At 38.0% G+C, this 23,652-nt stretch overlaps 1 protein-coding gene across 2 annotated transcripts in view; it reads right to left on the bottom strand.

Moving 5' to 3' along the window:
* The window catches only part of EPHA6 (EPH receptor A6), a gene marked incomplete at both ends in the record, with an annotated part of 507,217 nt that overhangs the window by 116,627 nt on the left and 366,938 nt on the right, over positions 1–23,652 (bottom strand). For both annotated transcript variants that reach the window (XM_082483352.1, XM_082483353.1), the window contains 2 exons: positions 2,548–2,710; positions 3,135–3,182. In XM_082483352.1, coding sequence (XP_082339478.1) covers positions 2,548–2,710; positions 3,135–3,182 — 211 coding nt within the window. The remainder of the gene's footprint in view (positions 1–2,547; positions 2,711–3,134; positions 3,183–23,652) is intronic.

Raw genomic sequence — 23,652 nt, 5'->3', positions numbered from 1 at the left:
TGACTTGAACTGGTTTGTAAGACAGATGCACACCAGCAATGGCTAATTAACGTTTACATGTACTGATATAGCTATACAGTCCATGCCTCAACACAACCCTCCTGAATCCCTCCATCTACATGTAGGTCAGTATCTTGGAATACAACGATACTGACAAAAATGTTGCTATGTTCTAGTTATTCAGCCGTGTAAAACAATGCTCTAGTTCAGGCAGCAAGGGCTTAGACCTCTAAGTAAAAGAAAACTTAATTATAAGGAGGTTAGAGGTGTTAGGTCTGTTTATGGCATCACAAAGAGATTTAGTTTTCCAGTTTGATTCAGTATCAGGTTCAGCTCTGATGTCATACTTCAAAAAGGATATTAAAATTTTGGAGAGGTACAAAATGATTCAGTGTTTGGAAAAACTGGCTTATTTTAGAGTGAGAGGGAGCATTTATATCACTTATGGGAAAGATAAGAGAATTCTTAAAAATGGCATACACGCATTTAGATGATGAAGAGATTTCTGATAGGCTTTTTGATTTGGCAGGAAAGGGTCACAAGATATAAACTAAATAAAAAATTCAGGCTAGAAATAAGGTGCGAATTGTTAATTATGAGGCTTAAGCACTGGTACTATCTACCTATAAATATGGTGAGCTCCCCATTACTGGAAGACTTTAAATCCAGACTACTTGTATACGGTAGATGTTACTTTTCAATCTATTGCCATCAGCTGTCTGGAAAAGTTACAGAGTTACAGACATTTGGCCTGTGTCATGAAAGGGGTACAAATGAATGATCATAATAATCTGATATTGCCTTGAAGTTTAGAATAGACCAATTTTAAAAATACTGCTGTGAGAAAGTAAGATATTTGGAGAGTAACAAGGCATCATTTGACTCATCACTGAGTACTGCGTCAATTTGAAATAAGTAGTATTTACCAGTGGGCACTCACCTCGCTTTTTTTCCCCTTTGAAATCTAAAGCAGTACTGTATAAATATTTGAATAAGACCACAGGACTTTGAACTACCCTTTTAATTAAAGTGAAGTCTTTATCTAGCTCCAGGTACCATTTCAAACAGTGCCAGGATTTCTCTCGATCTGCATCTCAATTGATCATAAACAAAAACTCTTCTGTCTACATTTCCTTTCAATCACACAATTATTTATATTTATAACAAACCAAATATTTTTAGTCAGGCACAAGCTTAGGCAATAAATATCAGAAAAGGGCAAATATATAATGTGTATATTTATGTTTCACTATCGAGATTCACACTGAGTGCTTAGAGGAAATAAATGTTTGAGAGTGTTGTGAGCTCTAGCTCACCATGCAGCCCAACAGGTTGCATTAGTGCAACTGAGAAGGAGACATGGGGCTGGGAAGCAGTGGGTGAAATCTCACTCCCAGGAGATGTTTTTATCAGCGGTGCCAATGAGAGAAATGTCACTGGAACCACAGTCTTCCTGATGTAGATGGGTAAGTCACATTTTCACAAACATGACGTAGGCTCATAGAGGCTTAAATAACATTTACTTTTGACAAGAGTTATGTCCCTGGGTGCCTAAAACCTCATATTTATTGCATCAGAAGATGCAGAGAGGATCTACTGGAGTTTTTGAAAGCATCCAAGTGCTCAACTCCTATTCAAACCAATTGTCTTAAGTACCCAGAAAATTTTTAAAAGTCCAATTAGGCATTAAACACTTGGAAATCTATCCCTAAAACATTTTTGAAATAGAAGTTAAGATGCAACGAAAATGGAACACAAGCCCATGGGTGCTCTTGAAAAACACTTAAATAGTTTTGAGTCTGTACTTTAGCTCAAGCAACTTGAATTCTAAAACACTAATGAAAAACACGGTATACATAATTGGTTAATTAAAGTAATTTCATTAATGAGTGTTTTAGTGTTGTATCTACTATACTAATTGTATCTCAAATGCTTGTAAATACCTTGTTTGCAGTGTCTTTGAAAATGAAGGGCAATACATGACTTAAATATAAAATTGTTCAGAGCATGAACATCACACATAGCATCAAGCCTTTTTGCATAGTCTGCAGGAATATGTAGGCTTTTTGCTTCTTACTGGGAAATTTAGTTAGCTTATTGGTTGATGGAAATGTACATAAAAGTTTACTTTTTTTTTTAATTTGTAGAGTCTGGGAGCAGTAAAAACTACAGAGAAAAGACTCCATCACCGTGTTCTGGGAGCTTGCATGAAGCCTGAGTAAGGGTATTTCTAGATGTCAAAGGAAGGCCTTCTTTAAGGAAAGAAAGGATCACAGAATCGTAGAGTATCTCAAGTTGGAAGGGACCCATAAGGAAATTATGCAGAAGAAAGCATTCCTTCAGCTGCAGCGTTGGGCTAAAATTTCTATTTGTTGTTATAAATCCAGAAGTGTGAGGCTGAGACTTGGTTTTTTATCATACAGCAGTGGTCATTTTCTGATAAGCAAATGGTACGGATTCAGCCGTTCAAACTCCCAGTGTCTCACTGTTTTAGACTTAGATGCTACTTCTATTGTATTTGATTTTATTTCCTTCAGTGAAACTTACTTTCATCTCCAGTTTCAAATTCAAACTTCTGGCTATAGCCGCTGTATCCTGCTGCCGTCCTGACTCTGATATGAAATATATACTTGGTGGCTGGCTTGAGACCTGTGATGATAACACTTGGAGCCTTGGACCTTGTGGAGGAATAGCTGAGCTGCTCATGCTCCTGAGGGACAAAAGAGGGGAGAAATGATATCAAGTTGAGTTGTACAAACTTTGCAAAAATGATATAGCAGAACTGAAGCTCCACATTCTTCTCATGAATGTAAAATGTGTTTATAAAAGGAGGTGCAGGTATGGATTTCTGCACTTTGATTTTGAGCTACAGTCATAATGTATGATATGGCCTTGACTTAGATTTCAATTTTTTGTCTTTAATCTTGCATAGAAACACATCACATCTTTGTGATTTGGGTTAGTAATTACACTGTAGTCAAAACAATATGGAATTAGTACAAGACTACATTCACAGAAAATGGCAGCTAGAATGGTAGCTAATTATTTTTGCACAATGGACAAACTAGGAGGTCAGTAAATACTAGTAAGCTGGAAAGTAAAGATGTGGGAGTATTCAAATACCCGCTACTCACTTCTACCCGCAGGTAGTGCCAAAATGCCGGCGCTATCCGTGGGTAGACCTGTGGGTAAAAGAAAATAAAAATTAACTTTTTCTTTAAAGTCTGTAAACTTCTAGCATGGTTCAACTGCTTCACTGCCATTGAACTTAATTTTCCTTTCCAGGTAGCTGTAATGGAGTCATACATGAAATTCCTTTTCACACTCTATAAGGAGAAACACTCCCTGCAGAAGTCCTCTGTTTATCTCTGAGCGGTTGATCCCGAGCATGTGCTGAGAATTCCTGACTCTCACAGAGATCACTGGGAATTATGGTGTGCAGGGATCACTGGGAATTACCACTGCAGACCAGCTGCTGCAGTATGGACACCAGCCACATCGATTGCTGTGCGAAAACTAAGTGCTGCTTTGCTAGACAGGTCGCTGATGATACTTTTACTTGAGGGGATGACTTAAAAGAAGAGAAAGTTTATTCCCTGTCATTAGTTACTGTCACTTGATAAATCAGTAATCATTTATATGGTGCCTTAAGGCTAGCTTTACTTTGTTGCAGCAGGATTTGTCTCCAAACTGACATGTGAGCAGAAATGTCCTTGGCATATGCTTAACAATCCAACTGTGATACCCATAGGGCACCATATACATTTATTATACTATGCAGTAGCATTATAGTATGTATAAGTTATTCAAAGGCTGCTTCCAGCCTGTCAAGAAGAAAAAAATCTGGTTCACAAAAGAGATATAACCAGGAGAAGAATAGGTTTCAGTTAGATTCTGTTGGACAGTCAACCTCTTCTGAGCAACATACATATATTTTTTATATAAACCAAACAGTTTTATATAAAATATGCTAAGTTGTCTTTAGTCATGGTGTAACAAAGTCAGGTTATCACAGGGCAGCAGGTATATCAGTATTCCCCCAGTAGGCATGCAAGGAGATGGCTAAGAAAACCAAATTAAAAACTGAACACACAAAAATATTCTAATGATTCTGTTAAGTGAAGGAGGAGAAGGAGGGCAACAATCACCAATATCTAAAATAATTGCATTTAATGCTCACTTCAAACAGTGGAAATAATTTGAGAAACTATAGTAAGAGGAAGTGTTGGCTTGTTTAACAGTCTATTACCAAAATCTGAAACAGCAAGAGGTGCATATTTAAATTGAAATAGTAAGACACAGTGTACAAGTAATCTTATGGATAGAGACTACAATTAATATATCACCTAACAACTTCTATAACTATCAGAAGATTTACCTGAAATATTATAATCTCACAGGTTAGTGAATTTTAGGCCTACTTGTTTTAAAAAAATTCAGAAAATGTTTATTTTCTCCTGACAGAAGGCCAACCTATTAAATTGATGGAATTTTTTTTTTTGGTGTGATTAAGGTTGCTTCAACTTGAAAAATTGCATGTACGTGAGCAAAAAGGGTATAATAGGTTAAACCTCAGATTTGTAAGAAAACAGAGAACTCCTACACATACAGAGGAGTTATCATACTACTTTATGGACATTTGACAAACATTCGCTGTGTCATGAATATCTAATTTCTATTCTATAGCCTTGTTATATGTGCAACTTCCAGGGACTTCCATGTGTAGATGGGTAATATAACTTAACGTGTAACTTGGCCAGGATATACAAACTTGGACAACACAAGACTTTATTTAGTAATGAAGTTGCTGACTAAAGGATGTGCATTTCTGCCCAAAGAGACAAAGTCTTTCAACACAAGCTAGTGACCAGCTCAAAATCAATGTAAGAATTAGGAAAAAAAAAGAAACCACCTGATTTTGCACTATCCTAAAAGCACACTGAATCATAGGTATGGCCCAATGTTTGTGATCTAGCCCATTAAAAGCAGTATCAATACAAGACTGTTTGTGCACTTCAGTCCAGTTAAAGACATGACATTGAGTGAAGGAAAGACTCTGGATACTTTCATTAATGGTTAGGTAAACAGCAAATGCTTGTTTTATACAGGTATTAATATGCTTCATTTCAAAGTTTTAATCACTACTACATGGCCTCAGTCTTCACTGGCAAGGACTGCAGCCACACTACCCTTGACACAGAATGCAAAGATGAGGATTTGGAAAATGGAGAACCGCCCACTGTAGGTAAAGATCAAGTGCGAGACCACCTGAGGAATCTGAAGGTACACAAGTCCATGGGACCTGATGAGATACATCCGCGGGTCCTGAGGGAGCTAGCAGATGAGGTCGCTAAGCCACTAGCCATCATATTTGAGAAGTTGTGGTGGTCTGGGGAGGTTCCTGCCAACTGGAAAAGGGGAAACATAACCCCTATTTTCAAAAAGGGAAACAAGGAAGACCCAGGGAACTACAGGCCAGTCAGTCTCACCTCTGCCTGGCAAGATCATGGAGCAGATCCTCCTGGCGACTCTGCTGAGGCACATAGAAAACAAGGAGGTGATTGGTGACAGCCAGCATGGCTTCACCGAGGGCAAGTCATGCCTGACAAATTTGGTGGCCTTCTACCAAGGGGTTACAGCGGCAGTGGACAAGGGAAGACCAACTGATGTCATCTACTTGGATTTATGCAAAGCGTTTGACACTGTCCCACATGATGTCCTGGTCTTTAAACTGAAGAGACAAGGATTCAACAAATGGACCACTCGGTGGATAAAGAACTGGCCGGACGGTCACACTCAAAGGATTGCAGTCAACAGCTCAATGTCCAAGTGGAGACCAGTGACAAGTGGCATTCCTCAGGGATCGGTACTGGGGCCTGTACTGTTCAACATCTTTGTTGGTGACATGGACAGTGGGGTCGAGTGCACACTCAGCAAGTTTGCCAATGATACCAAGCTGTTTGGCGAGGTAGACATGCTGGAGGGGAGGGATGCCATCCAGAGGGACTTGGACGGGCTGGAGAGGTGGGACCAAGTCAAACTCATGCAGTTCAACAAGGCCAAGTGCAAGGTGCTACATCTGGGTCGGGGCAATCCCAAGCACAAATACAGGCTCGGTGGGGAATGGCTGGAGAGCAGCCCTGAGGAGAAGGACCTGGGGGTGCTGATTGACAAGAAGCTCAACATGAGCCAGGAGTGTGCGATCGCAGCCCAGAAGGCCAACCATATCCTGGGCTGCATCAGGGGAAGTGTGGCCAGCTGGTCAAAGGAGGTGATTCTGCCCCTCTACTCCACTCTCGTGAGAGCCTACCTGGAGTACTGCATCCAGCTCTGGAGTCCCCAACATAAGAAGGACATGGACCTGCTGGAGCGTGTCTAGAGGAGAGCCACAAGGATGATCCGAGGGCTGGAGCACCTCTCCTGTGAGGAGAGTCTGAAAGAGTTGGGGCTGTTCAGCCTGGAGAAGAGAAGGCTCCGGGGAGATCCTATTGTAGCCTTCCAGTACCTAAAGGGGGCCTACAGGAGAGCTGGGGAAGGACTTTTTGCAAGGGCATGTAGCGATAGGACGAGGGGGAATGGCTTTAAACTAGAAGAGGGCAGGTTCAGATTAAACATTAGGAAGAAGTTTTTCACTTTGAGGGTGGTGAGGGACTGGAACAGGTTTCCCAGAGAGGTTGTTGAGGCCCCATCCCTGGAGGTGTTCAAGGCCAGGCTGGACATGGCCTTAGGCAACCTGGTCTAGTGTGGGAGGTGGTGTCCCTGCCTATGGCAGGGGGGTTGGAACTCGATGATCTTCAAGGTCCTTTCCAACCTAAACCATTCTGTGATTCTATGGCTCCCATCTGTCATGACCCAGACATAGGTGGGCAGACACTTTGTACTCTGGAATGCTCTGGAAATTCTTATTTAGGCTCCACAACCTGTAAGATAAGGAGGAGAGCAGCACCTAAGGGATTTCATTGTACGATGCAACAGTTGCAAGCCATTTCCTTTCTCCAGACTACCCTGCTGCTTGAAATCAAGTTCTAGGCATTTAACAATTTACTGTTTTTTCTGAGCTACTGGAGAGATTGCAGAAATAAAATTTCAGAATCATTTGATGGAATCAGGTCCTGTTTTACCTCAAACAAAAAAGAAATAGGTTCCTTCAGAGGATGATGGAAATGGAAATTTTGTCAAAAAATGGTGGAGAGTCCCCAAGATCCAATGATAAGAGTTACTCCCTGAAGCCTGCAGAACAAGGGCAGTGGCAGTGAAGAACTGGGAATGACTTCTGAAAAAATAACCTGAGCTATATCTTTTATGTTATATCTGTTGTTACAGGCTAACTACTGCTTGTGTAAAACCTAGCATTTGGGATATAGAGACTCCCTAACCAGGGATGTTGTCAGACAGTTATCAAATATAATTTATCATTTGTATTTGTTCAAATAGAATGAGTGTGGCAAGGACCATGATGGTAACATTTAATCAACAAAATGCATCCCTCCATCCACGTGGGCAGGCTGTGGATAGAAGCAGCTTCCTGAGGGCCAGCCATCTCTGCCTGTCCCTTCTGGGTGGTGGAAGGGTTGTCTGGCTTGCTGCCCCCTCACTGTCTGCCTGTGGCCACCTGTGGGAAGCCCTGAGGGATCCCATCTCCATGCCGTCCTATTTCCTTTCTTCTTTCCTTTCTGCAGTCTCTTAATGCCATCCATCACAGAGTCCAAAAAATGATGTCTAGGAGTACATGATCATAAAAGTAATACTGCTGACATATGGGAAAGGGGGCAGGATTTGCTATTGCAAATGAAACAGAGGAAAGAGAACCTGTCACCTTGGTGTGCTTGAGAAGAAAAAGCTTCAGAAGCCTGCACCTGAGGAGGAAGTTGCTCAAACTTCAGACAAAATGATTAGTAGCTGGAAACTTCACATTGTTTTGTGTGAATGTTTCACACAAAGAAATCAGCCTTTTTGGACGGGATTCATACATGTGACAATTCTCCGAAGAGTGGATACTTTGCCATTACTTCCTTCTCATGACAATGACAAGATCTGCAGCCTAACTGGAAACCCAGAGCTTTCCACAGAAAGACACAATTTGAGGTTGATAGGGGTGGCTCTCAAGGTTGGCCGCTCCTTCTGCCATGATCTTTCCTAGGGAGGCTAAAGACAGTCTGAGAATAGAACAATACAATTCTAGTCTGCAGATAAGTATGGGATACTTTGTCTTACTCTTGCCACAGAAAACATGCACTTACTTCTGGAAGGATCCTGGGTTCAAAAAGTGAATTTTAAATTGCAGGGCTTGGAAGTTCCATCGAAATGAAACAATTCTGACTGTGAGAGACAGTGTTCACAAATCTGTGACAATTTGGTCTGTGCATGAATGCGAGTACCGTTCAGAATTAAATTCTTTCCTGCAGCCACCTCTGCATGAGTATCTGAATCTGTATCTACCCCAATTTCATACTTACTTTATAGTCCAGACATTTTTTCATATCTAAGGAAATAGACTGACAGAATGGAAGTTACAATGGTGCTAATGGTCTAAGACTAGACAAACTGATTTAATGGAGTAGCAGGATCAGAGTATAAATAATAATGAAAAGCTTTCTGCTTTTGCAATGCAGTTTTTTTTTTGCAATGCAAAATCAGTTTAGATGGTAGTTCTTCACTATGCCTCACTGAAAGTAGCTAGTTTATTAATGAATGTCATATTCATTCAATATCCAGATGTTATATTACAGTTATGAGTATTACCATTTTTCTCAGATGCTCAAAAGAAAGGGGATTCCCTCGGATGACATTAACACTTGCAAAAAAATAAACCTCCACATGCCACACCTAGATCAACATGCTGCTCTCTAATTTTATTCCTCCCTTACTTCAGAGGGAAAAAGCACAGAAAGGAAGACTTTGTGCACATATGTGAAGTAAAATATTGATAAAGACTAAAACCAAAATGTGATGACCTTTTATCAGTTTAGAATGCAATCAAAGAGTTTACATTCTAATGTTACATGAGAGAAAAAGTATACGTAACTAAAAATGTTTAGTGCAAAAGACTATTAATGGCAATAAAAGCTGAAATGCAGAATTTTCCTTATAGTGCTCAAATAACCTTTAAAAGATTAACTTTGCAAGTAAAGCACTGATAAAAATCCAGCCACTCTCAGGCATACAAGATTTGTCACCATGAATATTGGAATGGGAGAGAAACGTGGCTCTAGTCAAAACAATATCAGTCCTTATTTTAGCAATTGAAAAAGGTAACCAAATATAATTTTCTATCATTTAGAATATATAATGGGAGCTCCAGGAATTACCACTCTCTTGCAGTTTACTCTGTCTCTAGCTTATTTTATGAATGACAATCAAGATATTCAGTTCATTGAGTCCCATGAGTAACTGAAAAGCCTTCTTAAATTGACACCGGGGAAAGGGTTTTCAAAGGCTTCTGCCAGCTGAAAACATACTTATTGTGTACCTACAACTTCCAAATCTATGTGTGCAGAAAGAATCCAGGGAGACAGTAACTGAATTTACTATCAACTGCTTGCAAATGCATTTTCTAGTTCATATCCATTGCCCTCCAACATGAAAATTCTGCACTTAAGTCATACAATCTTGCTTAGCCTTTTTGGAGCACTATCACTAAACAGAAAGAAATACTAATAGAGATTAAATCTATGTACCACAGGGACCAGGTCTTTCTCCTGTGCACTGAAGCACAATGTCAAAGCTGAATAAGTACCATATTAAAGTAAAGAAGATTTGGAGTTCCATGATTCAGACATTATCAATGTTTAAATAAAAGCACCAATAGTAAAAAATAATCTTTTATGAGACCATTTGGTCACATTTTTCTTCTTACCTAGATATATCAGTTTGAAGGATATACACAATGTGACCTACAGAGGAAGCATCATTATTTTAAAGGAATGTCGACAATTCTGCAAGATAGGATGTTTTATTAATCATAGCTCTGGTCCATTGTGAAATGAAATCTCCAACCCCTTCCTTCCTTTTCTCATGGAATCAGCTATGATGCACTTAATTACCTCCGGAGTCAGCTGAACTTTAATGTTGTGATACACATTAGAATAAAACAGTAAGTAATTATTAGGTATAGTCAATATGTGACTAATCAATTCAAATAGAATCTATTAAAGACAAATAACAGCTAACTGTGGAGTTTGTACCTACTGTCTGCGTTTTCCAAGAAAAATAGAGTCCCCTCAGCTCTAATTTATGGAAATTGCCTTTGATTTTTACTGCCTATATTCCTCTCAGAACTAATTTGTCCCAAATAATTCTCAAAAAATATTTTTTTACTTTGCAATAAAATATTTCCATAACATGATTTCTGAATGCCTATTGCCCCATGTCGTATCTTGCTTCTCATCTTACACAGATTGCTGTAGACGGGGAGTAATTACACTGAAATCAGTAAAATTAACTACACCTGGGAAACTCAAAGTCTGTCTTTGAAAGCTTCGTTATCTTTCCTAATTTTGTGCATGATTTTCTCTTAGAAGACTATTTTGACCTACAGTATATCTATTAACATGAATGCCAGCAGTAATATTTGGAAGATATTAGAGAAAAGACTTATAGGTCCAAAAGTGTGCTTCTAACATTAATTACTGTCTGATTACCATGTGATCAACAGGGTTAGGTAAAGTCTCATTGCAATATATAGTGACAAAAACATTACAATAATAGAAATAATATTCAAAGACACCATTCATATTCTTAAAAAAAACCCTCCTAAAAATATTGTACCTTTGGTTTCCAGCTGACCAACAAACTTAAAGTACATTTAGAAAAGAGATTACAGAGATCCGAGGGCCAATCTGATCTAAGATGAAAACTCCAATAGGAGAAAGTAGGGACATAGAGAAAATTGCTGACGGCTCCAGTATTTGCTTCAGAGAAAAAACCTGCAGCATTTTAAGGCATCGGCCGCTTCAGGTTGTAATCATCTCCCTTCCCTTCTCGATGTCCCTTGTGATTAATCTGAGATGTAACAGTTTGGGGAGCTGAAATACTAAAGTGTGCTTTACCTGTTTGGCTTTTCAATATTTTATATTTTGATTGCCTGTCAGTCACCCCATCACTTTCTCCATGTATAAAGTGAAGCTGTCAACAAGAAAAGGGGAAGAACAGATAACCAATCATAAAGAAAATATGGAAAGGTCAAAACCCAGCCAAACCTCATTTTAATTGGTTTATATACCTGGAAAGGCAGAAATGTGTTGATGTGAGGTGAACCACGAAGAAAAGAAATTTAAATGAGGAGAGACGAGGACAGGGTGACTCTAAAACTGTTAATATTCTCGCCAGCGCAACAAGGTGAGAGGTGGGCAGAGCAAAAGCTGTGTGGTTAACATGGTGAGCCAAACGGGAACACCAGGTGTGAAGGCAGCAGATAGGACACTGCTGATCATACTGACAAGGAGATTAAATTGAAAGGAATAAAAACAGGTCTGTGCCTTAAGTTGGTGACGGAACAGGGTGCAGTTCAGAATGTAATAAAGGGAGCTGGGCAACGTGACTTGAATTTTCAGATAAGCGCAGATATTAAATTCCATCTTTCTAGCAGTTATGAGCTACTCTGATAACACTTGTTTTCTAATTAAAAATATTTACCAGTGAAAACTGCTGCACCAGTACCTCCAGGAGTCTTTCCAACTTCAGCATTAAAATGTCAGCCTGTCCAGTTGTCCCTGAATGATTTTCTTATTTTGCCACTCCATTTATTTTTTTTTGCCCCTGCACTCTCTTTTCGGGTTGGGAAGAAACAAGGAGCTATTGCAAGCATGAACTAGCTTACTAATGGTAAAGATCACCTCGACTAGTACTCAGAAGTATCACTGTCATCTTTGGACAGTAAAGCACAGTTTCCTTTGAGATACCTAACAATAAGGTGTACCTCATAATGAGATAATAAACCATCTGACAAATACAGCTCAAGAGGAAACAGATGCAATCCTGCAAAATTTGAAGACTGGAAACCTTCTGTGACTTTCTGTGTTGTGAAACAAGCGCAGAGAACTATGTACATACAGCCAGTGGGCTAATTCCCAAGTCATTCATTTGGTATAAGATTGATACTTCAAATTTCTGAATCAGGTCCTCTATATGCCACTGCAGACTTGAGACTCCACGTAAGCAGTACAGGTTCCTTCTTCCCATGCTCACCTTTAGCACTCCCCCCAGAGTCTGGCAATCTGCAGATTAGTGCATTTCAGAATTAACTAAATTTGCTTCATTACATTTTACAGCTCATGGAGTTTTCTTCCATGAATTTACTTAATTATTTTTTGAACCAATTTTGCTTATGGCTTCCAAAACATCCTTAGGCAACAAGTTTAATTGCAAACTGTTTTTAAAAAATACAGGGGGGGATTTTGTTTTAAATCTGCTTCCTGATGATTTAATTGAATATACTCTAGTTCGTCTATAAGAAATAGTCATGAATAATCATGAATATCAGTGATTTGTTCCGCCAAACTCAACATATCTCTGTGTATCAGAGGAACAGTACTTCTAGTTACAGATGGGAAGTAGGTCACTGGATAATGAAATTTATAAATTGAAAACGCAAGACCCTGGAGGAAAGATAATAAAAAGGGACAACTCGTGTGATGTAAAAAAACTAATGTAAAAAGCAACAGTCCAAACACCTGAAGATCTCTAAGTCGCTGAGACATACCGCAGGTAATCTTCTCATGTCTAGCATTATCAGCATTGCTAAAATCACAGTAACGCTCTAAACACAAAATTGCTGCATTCCCTCATGGCAGAACACAAAATTGTGGTTCCTCTATTTCACATTGAAGTGCGAAGACATTTTTAATGTAAGGAAGCATCTTACAACTGTCGTGGAATTTCAGTATAACAGCAATGATCCAATTTTTCAGAAGACTTCTACAAAGATGGTGATTCGCTATAATACAATATAGCCAGTGCTCTATTTTGACAAAGAAGCACAACATGTTTTCAAAGCTGTGAAATTCAAGTGAATCTACCAATCCTAAAAATGTAGTACAGCACTGAGTCAGCTACACAAACCTAAGCTCTAATGGTGCTGATGACAAAACCTGCTTAATTCACCTAATTTCAGTATCCCTACAATGTCCATAGCTAGTTAGGTCCTGGATTTTGATGAGAGCTCCTGTTCTGTGCTGGACATTTTGTCAGGTTTGTAACAGCCTGCTGGAAAATTTTAACTGATGTGTGTAATGTATGCATTTTTACGAACACCCTTGCAAAAACTACATACTGTATTAAAAACCTCTTGAGGCAACAAGCCTTTTCACCTCCTTTTAAAAAGGTATTTCAGCCTTTCAGGGTGGTAGGACAGGTAGAGTGATTGGGCTGATTTTAAGATTGGTTTGAGCCTAGGTTGAATTTTCTACATATATATGTCTTATTCTTAGAAGAGGAGACTAATGTACACTTTTGTCTTTTCATCTGCCACTGAATATTCCCTACCTGGCAAATACAGAAAAGATTCTTATCGATATGCAACCACTTGGAAATCAGCCATAGTTAAAGCAAAACTATTCACAGCTGTTTACTTGGTTCATAGATACTCATAAGAGAGCTATTAACTGTGGTTCAGTGGTATTAATAAAACTATCTTTTTTAGTTAAGTAAGAAAAATACCTACTTTTATAGATAGAATTGATTCAGATTGCTATCGTGAATCTGGAATAAATGGCTGAAGTCATTAGGATTAACTTAAATCTACATGAATGTTATATGATAACGAGCATTTCACATCCTAACTGTGTATACAGTTCTTTGAGACAACTACTTTCCTTTTCAGAAAAAATCAGGACTTATAAATATAGACTAATGTTGACAATATTAATATAGATTTCAACACCATCCAACAAAAATCAATTTCGGAGGAAGAATTTTGGGTCTAAGATACCAGCTGTGACACTAACTAAAGTTTGACTTTAATCACTCCAATACAAATAGTAAATGAGAGGCAAGAGCGAACATGCTCTTCTATATATGGGGACAATCCATTGAGATTGTGCAGCATTTTTCATTATGCAAGCCTCTTCAGATATAAATATATCAATAGCTATTGAAAAGTCACTGAAAAACCACTTTCTTTGTGTATTTGTGAGCATGTGCGTGCATTTTTGTGTGTCTCAGTGCAAGCCAACAGCAAACATCTATCTTGCAATGTTAACTCAAAAGGGCTAAATTCATGTCTAGCATCATGACTATATTGCAGATCCTGGCATTACATTAACAATAATATAGTATATTATTTATATTTTTTCCAAACACCTCAGTGAGTTAATAGAGGAGTATAAAGAAAAAATGGAAATCTTTTTCCAATTAGTTTAACATGAATTTCAAAGAACAAAGTAAACAATCTAACAAGTAAACTAAAATGCTCATTTTACACTTTCAAAACTGACAAAAGATGTTTTGTTCCTCTTTTTGTATCAGGGAAGTGCCCATTTGTAATTTAACTAACTTCACCAGGAAGATTATTTTTGGAGTTTATAAAAAGAAAAAAAAAATTTAAAAGAAATTTAGACAGGTGACAATACCTCTTTAAAAAGGAAGAGCTGCCTCAGTCACTAAAGAATTGCCATTGTGATAATACAATATGCTAGTACTTCGGGCAGTACGTGCAAGAAAACCAGACAGTTTGTGCAAGGTCATTGCAAATACAAGATGCATCAACCTGGTGAAGTTCCTACAGCAACAGAAATGTTTTTATGAGCAGCAGGTGAATTCCTGCAAAACACTCTAAAGCTATTAACAGCTCGGTAAGGAGTACATAATAATAGGTTGTTAAGTCAGCCTCCCTGACAAAAACATCAAGAAAGGGCACTTTGAAACCATTAATACTAATACATTAAAAAAAAAAAAAAAGAAAGAAAAGAAAAAGACAGGTTTTTTACATTACATTTCTTTAAATCAACAAAATAAGCATTCATGATTTTATTAGGGTACAAAACTAACAAAACTATATAGGAGTCACTGGATAACATACCCTTTCTATGAATTCGAGTTGGCTAACAAAATCACGCATTTAAATGCAAAGCTCCTCTAATGTGCATTTTTCATTCCAACAACCACCCACCACCCCCACAGCTTATGTTTAATACATGGTAAAATGCTTATACTGGTATTAAACATGGAAATAGTACATTTTATTGCATGAAAATGGAATTGCTCTCCCTAGAAGAGCTTCCTCTTTCCCTTTGGATTTTTCTCCCTTCTCCCAGAATGACTGCTTTGGGGACATCATTACGTAATAAAAAAGAGATTGCGTATATTATGCAGTCAGTGGCTTTGTCTCCGTTTCAGTGTGAAAAAAAATGTTAAAAGTGGAAAACTAATAACAATCTTTCCTTCTGCATGGTTAACGTGCAGTTGCAATTCAGTCTCAGAAGACAAGAGGAAATAAAAGGAACTTTCTCCGTTTTTCCCCCAAAAAGGAATACGTGTCTTTTTACCTGTATCCCCCCAAATATCTCCCAAATGCATCGAGGATTGCAGGAAAAAACTGCAAGTGAAATGACACCTCATATTGCAACATTCCTGCATTTAGACAAAAATATAACCTCACTTATGTCTCAAAGTACATATCTTCTTGATTTAATCTGTGAATCCATCTTTATGGCTGTAAAAGAACAATTAATGAACAGTAAATTGTATGTGTGTTATGAAAACACTGTGCTAGCTTTAGGTTTTAAAAGAGTGTGGGCTCATAGATGAAGACTTTGGGGAACTTTTAAGCTAGTTCTTATTTAAAGAAGGTCTAAAAGAAACATTCTGGCATGTTTGAGGGAAATGGAGACGCAGACATTGTATTTAACTTATAAATAAGGAAATCATTTTTGCTTTGGTGGCCATCCTTTGGCAGCTACACTAGTTATAGTTAGATCGTTGCTCATGAAACTCACCGTTCTTTACGTAAAAATATGTCAAGCTTTTAAACCCAAAGTTTGACTCCTGAATATGCGTTAAGGTACCTGAGGAAACTACAACTCTCATTTCAGATAGTACTAAAACTTACTGCACCTAAACTCAAAGGTGAACACACTAGTAAATAATAACAGCACCAGCAACAATAACATGTTTGAAGTTGCGAGTACATTCTCTATTTTGTTAATTCAGGATTAAACACGTTAAGCTTCTTACCACTTCTTTTTGTGCAATTGATATATTCTCTCTGAAGAGACAACATTTCTTTTACAAAATATGTTCATCAAAGTCATCTAAAGTTTGTCCTCAGGAGTGAGCTGAAACTTACTGGACTATAAAGTAGATGAATCTGAACTTTGACCCTCTAATCACATGCTTAAGATTAACAGCTGATTCCTGTGGTTAACATTATTATTCTTGCTGTTTCAGTAAACTATTTTTAAAACTATTTTTTATGAAGTTCAAATGCTGAATGGCTAGAAAAAAATTTAATAATTACTTTGATTAGGAATCAACCTCTGCTATCCGTGGATTCAGCTTAGCTTTCTTTGAGGTATGGAACTAGCTTTGTGGTGCTAAGTTTGTTGTCTTGTAATAGGTTGCATACCTCCCATGACTATGTGTTTGAAACAATTTGAAAACCATTTATTCAAAACCATTAATGTACTTTTACTATATTTGTGCCGCTCTTCTAGCAGTTACTGGAATAAGCATTGTACATGCAATTTTCCTTGGGGAAAATGGAATTGGCTACAGACACGAATACAAGATCAGCAGAGAATGAACTATGTTGTTTTTTTTTTTTTAAATCAAAACCACTAGGCTTGCTTAAACAGCATTATATTTCTCGTTGAGATTTTTTGGTTCAGCAGGAACGACAATAGTAATAGCTCTGTGGGCTACTTTATTATTAAATACAAAGGTTTAGGAGCTATCTCTAAATAATTGACGACAATGATTAGGACACTAGCCAAACTGGGCACCTAATGGAGAAGGCCTAGCTCAGAGCTGCTTTGATAAACCCTTTGCTGCATGTAATTGATATTTAGAGGCCAGGTTTCTTTTTCTCCTAATAGTAATTATATCGGTGTCATTAATAATAGCTGCTGCAAGGTCCTTAAGTTCTTTCCTGCAGGCAAAAATTATATCTGGTCAGAGAGTCTCTTAATTATTCACTCTCGTTTTCAACAGTTCTGAGAACTATTTCTTTCTCTTTTAAGAATCTAAGGCTTTTTCAGTTCTTCCCTTGGGAAACTAGGTTAATAACAGCAGAACAGGAAAACTGAGAAGATTGTTTAACATCACTTACTATGCTAAAATAAGCTAGGAGAATTCATTTCAATGATTATCTCCCAAAGAGCATTTGTAGTGATTATTTTTTAAAAACATTCACCAGACACGGTTCATTTCCCAGGAGCTCCGAATGGCTGAGAATGCCAGAGGCGCTTCCTTGGAGCCCTGACGCCTCGCTGCGACATGCTGATCTGTTCCTGCAGCTATGGTCAAATACTGAGGTCTGCTTAATACTACTGTCCAAAAGCCCTAATACATCCAAATTACTCAGTGCTCTTGTTTTTATGAGTACGTGCTGAAAATGTAATGAAAATGTATTATGGCACGAGCCCTACATTTTAATTGTAGGCAGCGGATTGCTATTTAGGCCTCAAATAATTTGAAAAATTGAAAAATATTACAGGAGCAAGTGTTCATTTTAAAAGAGTATGATTAGCATGAGGCTAAATATTGCCCGGCTGATCATTCGATGCTAACAACATAGCACTCGCTGTTTTATGCCGAGTGTACTCACTGACCGGCCAGGCACCTGAAATGCTCATACGCTCGTCCCTATTGTTATAAGCCTTTTCCTGCTCCCCAACCTCGTCGCTGATGTTGACTTTAAAATTTAGTCAGGAAGCTTGCAAGGGTATCAAGCACGTTATGGTAGGTATAGCAACAATGAAAGAATACGCCGGGAGAAAGAGCCAGTGCATGCTAACAATTCAGCCACAACAGTACCGAATGAACGATGCCTGCTCATGAGTAACGTGGCGCAGCCTGCAGGCTCTCTTCAGCCTCATGGGGACTGGAGCTGCTGCATGTATTATTCTTCATGATTTAAAAATCTAAAATAAAAGCAAAATTTGAACCAAGAAGGTACTGGTACTTAAGGGAAATAGGGAAGCTGTAACATAGCTGCGTCTGAAAAACCGTGATCCCTCTGACTCAGCTAAACATTATGCAAAACAAAGAGGTAGAGAGACTGGAGCAGTTCAGCTATCTACGTAGTAGGGAGGTTGAGGGTCAATGAACCCCACACACATCATGCAGACCTCACAGAGGGGCATAGGGCTACAGAAATGACTAATTTTACTTCACCGTTCCAAAATGTAACCCAGAAATTCAGAGGATTGTCTGATCTACATGATGTGGCTTCTTATAAGAAATGTCCATATCTTGTCTGATGAGAACATATGAGGCTCCTGTTCATTTAGGTTAGGTTCCAGTCAATACTCGGGTAGGGTCAGGTACTGCCTGAGCAGAACTGAATTAATATGAGAAGATCATAATGCAATATCTCCTTAGTGGGAGAAGACACAGAGGAACATCTGTTGTCCTAAGCCAGGATGAGTCTGGCAGTTCACACAGGGAAAAAAGCTGGAATGAAACAACTTGGGCATGTGCGTGAAAGTGACCTTGATGCGTTCCCAGGGCTCCCAGGACCATGCTATTGCTGAGCTAGTCTTCAGAGTGGTGCTGAGCTAGTCTTCAGAGTGGTACTGAGCAAATCACAAGATTATCCGTTCCTCAAAAAGTGTGGAAAAAACCGGAAAGGATATCAGTTCAAACCTCTGTACATGCACTGAGTGGCACATCTTTTTGCCATCCAAGTCTAGGGTATGTAATCTATTGTACATATACACTTCTATACCTTTGTAATAATAAGGTGCACATATTTCTAGAGAGACAGATTTGCTTTAAAATAAAGAGAACTATTGTAGGCAAACAATTCTGAAAGACAAAACTACTTCCCTGTTTATAATTTTCCATATTAATTTTTGTAAAAATAATTCTGTCATTCAAAACATCACATATTGATAGTCTTAAATCATCACATTATTCCTCTCAAGTCATTTAACTCAAGGTCTCATGTATTTTACTACTTAAATTCAGGATAGCTCACTTTAATTCATATTAATGAATATTCAAAGAAATAGCAGTGTTTGTTTTAATATTAGATTTTAAGAAGGAGCATCGTTTCTTGTATAAGTTAAGTAAATGCAGCTACTGACAGAAAAATTAACAAGGTCATACTGCTTTCTAATTCTTTAAATCTGGCACTTTCCTCTACCTCTCTCCTTCATCAGATCTTCATCTTTTTTTAAAATCTCATTGGAAAACTAATTTCCCCCTTGCCTCTACTGCTCAGTTATTTTCTCTCTTTTATTTATTAATTCAACTCTAAATAATACTGGAATGGAGGAAAAGTCATGTCCGTCATCTCCGACATCCTACATATCCTGTCCACTCGCTGTCATATGGAGTTGGGTTACAATTTTTATGTGAAAACTGCCTGTGAGTTGCAAATTGAGTCTGCCAATAAAATGAAATATTTTGTCAAAGAGATTTGGCTTTAGTGTAAATTTCATCAAAAGAGAAGAAAGTGAAGAAACATCAGCAGGCCCCCCCATCCTGCTCCAAAAAGATATTCTGTGTTTGGAGATGTTATTGCAGTGCCTTGGGATATTGCTTGGGTACATCCTATTAAAATCTCTTCTCTATAGACTGACTTCCTCAGCTAATTATATATTATCTTGTGTGTAACAGAAAATATAACCAGCTGGTGTATTTGGGCCATGTGGGAGAACTTAACACAGTTGCTGATACGTATACAGCTTGGTATGCTTAATACAGCTCTCAGGGAGCATTAATTCTTGATGGCTAACTTTAAGGTTTTGGGTGGAGGGAGGGGAGGAGGAAGCATTTTCCAGTTCATCTGCACAACCTGAAGTGCAGCTTCAGTGGTACAGTTTATATCCACTGTGTACCGTTTCCTTTCCCTTGAGGGAATTCCTACAGAAGGACTCGGCTTCCTTACAGGGCTGAAACAAGGTTGTATCTTATCCCACTCCTCCATTGACTTGAACACGTGACCTTTTTGGTGAGAGGTAAATGGATTATGAAGCCCTGGAATCTTTCAAAAAGTAAAAGCTTTGGTCAGTGTCTGAGTAATAGTTTTAAAGCATAAAAGACAAGTTGATTACTATTAGCAAGGAAACTGAGATTACATTGATACCTGGAGTTTGATTTTTAAAGGGAAAGACAATACTGCCTGAGAGACCTTTTGCTTTTAAAAGTACTGGGCTGTTTGTGGAAGATATTAAAGGGTTACAAAATAGAATGGATAGATAACAGATTGCAGAATAGGGCAGACATCCTGTATCAACAGAGATAATATGCAAATATTTAGTATCTATGAAGACTACATAGGTCTATGAAGAAATGCTTTCCAGAATACATTTTGGATCTCTAAGGTCAAACATTTAATGGATTTTCTGCGTGTTGCTGTAAAGACTCACTTATCGTCTAAGGTGACAAATGTTGCGAACCGTATAGTTTTCAGAATGATTCATAATCTAGCAGAAATAAGATATTTCAACTACCAGGCCTCAACATAGAGTATTTCTTCAGGATCATTATATTCCCTCTCTGGTTATATACCACAACTATTCAAGCAGTGGAAAATTTTTTCTCTTTACTGTGACAAAACCTCATAGCATCTTGGACTGAATGTCTAGGAATCTTTGTTCTCCTCACAGGCCAAGTCAACTCTCTAATGATGTCCTTGGTCAGCTTATGTCCACTGCATTTTTGGCTGAAAAGCTGCAGAACACAGTGACCTCTTGTCAGCTGACCAGCTGACCACATAAATATGTACCAGTGTATTCCTAAACAAGAAACAAAAAATCTCTACAATCCATATAGAATTGGCTCACAAAAAAAGTTTTGTTATTTTCTCAAAGTTTTTATTTTTAGAGACAGATAGAAAGCCAAACAATATTTTGTTAAGTTATGATTCTCAGTATTTTGCAGCAATTCACTGAAGAAATGAAGGTCATATGAAGGGTGCTTTAAAGAAGGCAAGTTATGGAGCTGCTTTAGTATATTTTTAAATTAATGTATGTATTCCATACTTGTAGCTTATTGACAGCCTTGTGTAACTTTCCTTCTCTATTTATTTCTTTATTATTTGGTAGAGTGTTTCTCAGAAGATAGAAATATTTTTCACAGAGAGGGCTTTATCTTCCAATAGGTCTCTGTGTGCAATTTGTACTGCACAGGAGTGCAAATTTAAGTTTCTTGCATATTTAGCACAGTCTACCCTCCTTCCCTTGTTCTGCTTGCTCTGGATATGCATGGAAAGATGTGTCTCTATGTTCTGGGTTCACCATCACTAATTTGTCTTACTTATAAAATTGTTGGAAACTGCCACATTTTGTGGGATGCTAACAGTAGTTTATTAGACAGCTACTTGATTTCTCTAAGTTTACATATCTTTCATGAAATCTTGGGAGCACATGAATGACTTCCATTTATGAACCGCAGAATTACTACTGGCTATAATTAAAAGTGAGCATGCTCCCCAATGCTATCTTGATGATTTTGCAAATATCAACAAGGTATCTTATAAGAAATAGCGTTCATACTTGTGAAATTTTAAAATCCTGCAGACTTCTTCCGAGTTTCACAAAGTTAAGAAACTCATGCAATCTATTGAAAATGGGGTATTTAGTGTTTGTATTTGATGGCGACATTCAATTTCCTGTATTGCATGTATGCACAAACCCTCTTTTATCTTTTAAACACAAATGACAGGTTAAAAGGGATAAGGATAGGACTGCAAAGCTGTTCTATTTTATTAATTACTGTGTTTATTAGTACCTAAGAACACCATTCTCTGCATTTTTATCAACTACTTAAGAGACTAATAAAATTTCTGAGGTTTTCATACTCAACTTGTTCTTGAACTTCACCTGATTTTTTACTCTCCAGTGGAGGGATGTCTTTGTGGTAAATTAATACTAAATCCAGTATACAATTATTTCACTTTCATCACATTTCTTGTGGGCATGCAACACCATTTTGTCACTTCTGCTGAGAATATAAATGCCGCTATTTCCCTCTTTGAGGGCTACTGGGAAGCCTGAAAGATTACAGTTTCACTTGCTATATCTACCCCTGACACCCTCTTTTTTTTTTTTTCAATATACATATCCCATTTGCATTTGCCTGTTATACTTTGGCAGTGTTAAAGTTATAAGGTACATTTCTTTAGCACTAGATAAATATAATTTTCTAATTTAATACTGAAATGAGCAGACTGATTTCCAGTACTAGGTTATTCATATCTCTGCTCTAGAATCTGGTCTCCAAGAGAGTTCTTCAAAATCTGTCACATACCTACTCCTCTGGACAAATAAGTGATCTTCTTACTGCTATTGCTGGCTTGTTTGTCTTTCATTCTGCCTATTACATTGCACTGCCAGAGAGCATGCCTGTTCTAACTTACTAACAAAAGCTGTATTCAAGAGCTACGCATTTAGTTAAGTTACTGACTTAGGGAGAAAATAACCCCTGTGCAACAGTGCTAGAAGATGCCAGTAGGTCATTTATCTCCCCACACCTAAAAGGGAAGTGAAGTTTATAGTTAAAAGATAGTTAGTCCTTATGCATTATAAAAGGTGAAAACCGAAAATGGTTCTTTTTGGTAGAAATGGATAGGAGTGGTTTAAACTCGCCGTATAACAAAGGGCTGTGAAGCCTGTGTATCTAGTCTTGCTGCGCAACGGACAAGTCTAAGCAATACGTCGACCTCTAAGGAGAGCTATTTTCCATCTCACTCAGTATTGACAGATACTGGCAGATAATCTGTTGAGAAAAGTTTTTGATAAATATAAGCTTTATAGTTTAACATCCATATGAATGGTTTTGAATATTTGAAAGTCATAACGTGGCTTACTATGGTAATGTATCAAAACCCGAATGACTTCCATTAGTGTAGGAAAGTAAGGTTTTCTTGCTTTGGCCACCAAATATTCTAAGCAGTCTGTCTTCCCCCTCTAGCTGTGCAATTTAAACTGTTTGGATTTTTTCCCATTTTACCCTTTTTTCTGTATCATTAAAGCTGCATAATCTCAATAGGGGAGTGCAGCCACAGAAGAAAATTCTCAGATATTTACAGAGCCTAACATCCCTAAATCTTTCTTTCATGACTTGGCTTGTATTTCTGTTCTTTGTGGTCTTCTCACATATCCATTAGTTCCATTGTGACTTTCAGATGGGGACAAAGAAATAGCAAGAATTGACTTAGCAGGTGACCGTTTAAGATACAGACACCAAAAAATTCCTGCCTGTGTCTCTAGGAATGAAGGCACTCAGTAGCACTAAATGCTACCCTGCAAGTGCAAGGCCCTGTAGCCAACTGGAAATGGCAAAATGTGTTTTGTGCTTTGGGAGAAGCAGTCTTCAAATTATGCTTTCACAAGATGTGCTGTGCACGCACCTTGTACGTTTACTTGTAGTGCATGTTGTTGCCCATTTTTATGTGAAATCACCTAATTTTGACAGAATGTTGCAAAATTAAATCACATTGACATTCACTGTAATTGTATTGTTTCAGTCACACTCTAATGTGAAGTT

The sequence above is a fragment of the Vanellus vanellus genome (genome assembly GCF_965231255.1).
Source record: "Vanellus vanellus genome assembly, chromosome: 1".
Taxonomy (NCBI): Eukaryota; Metazoa; Chordata; class Aves; order Charadriiformes; family Charadriidae; genus Vanellus; species Vanellus vanellus.
The sequence above is the reverse complement of the archived record's forward strand: the minus strand, read 5'-3'. Positions and strand labels throughout refer to the sequence as shown.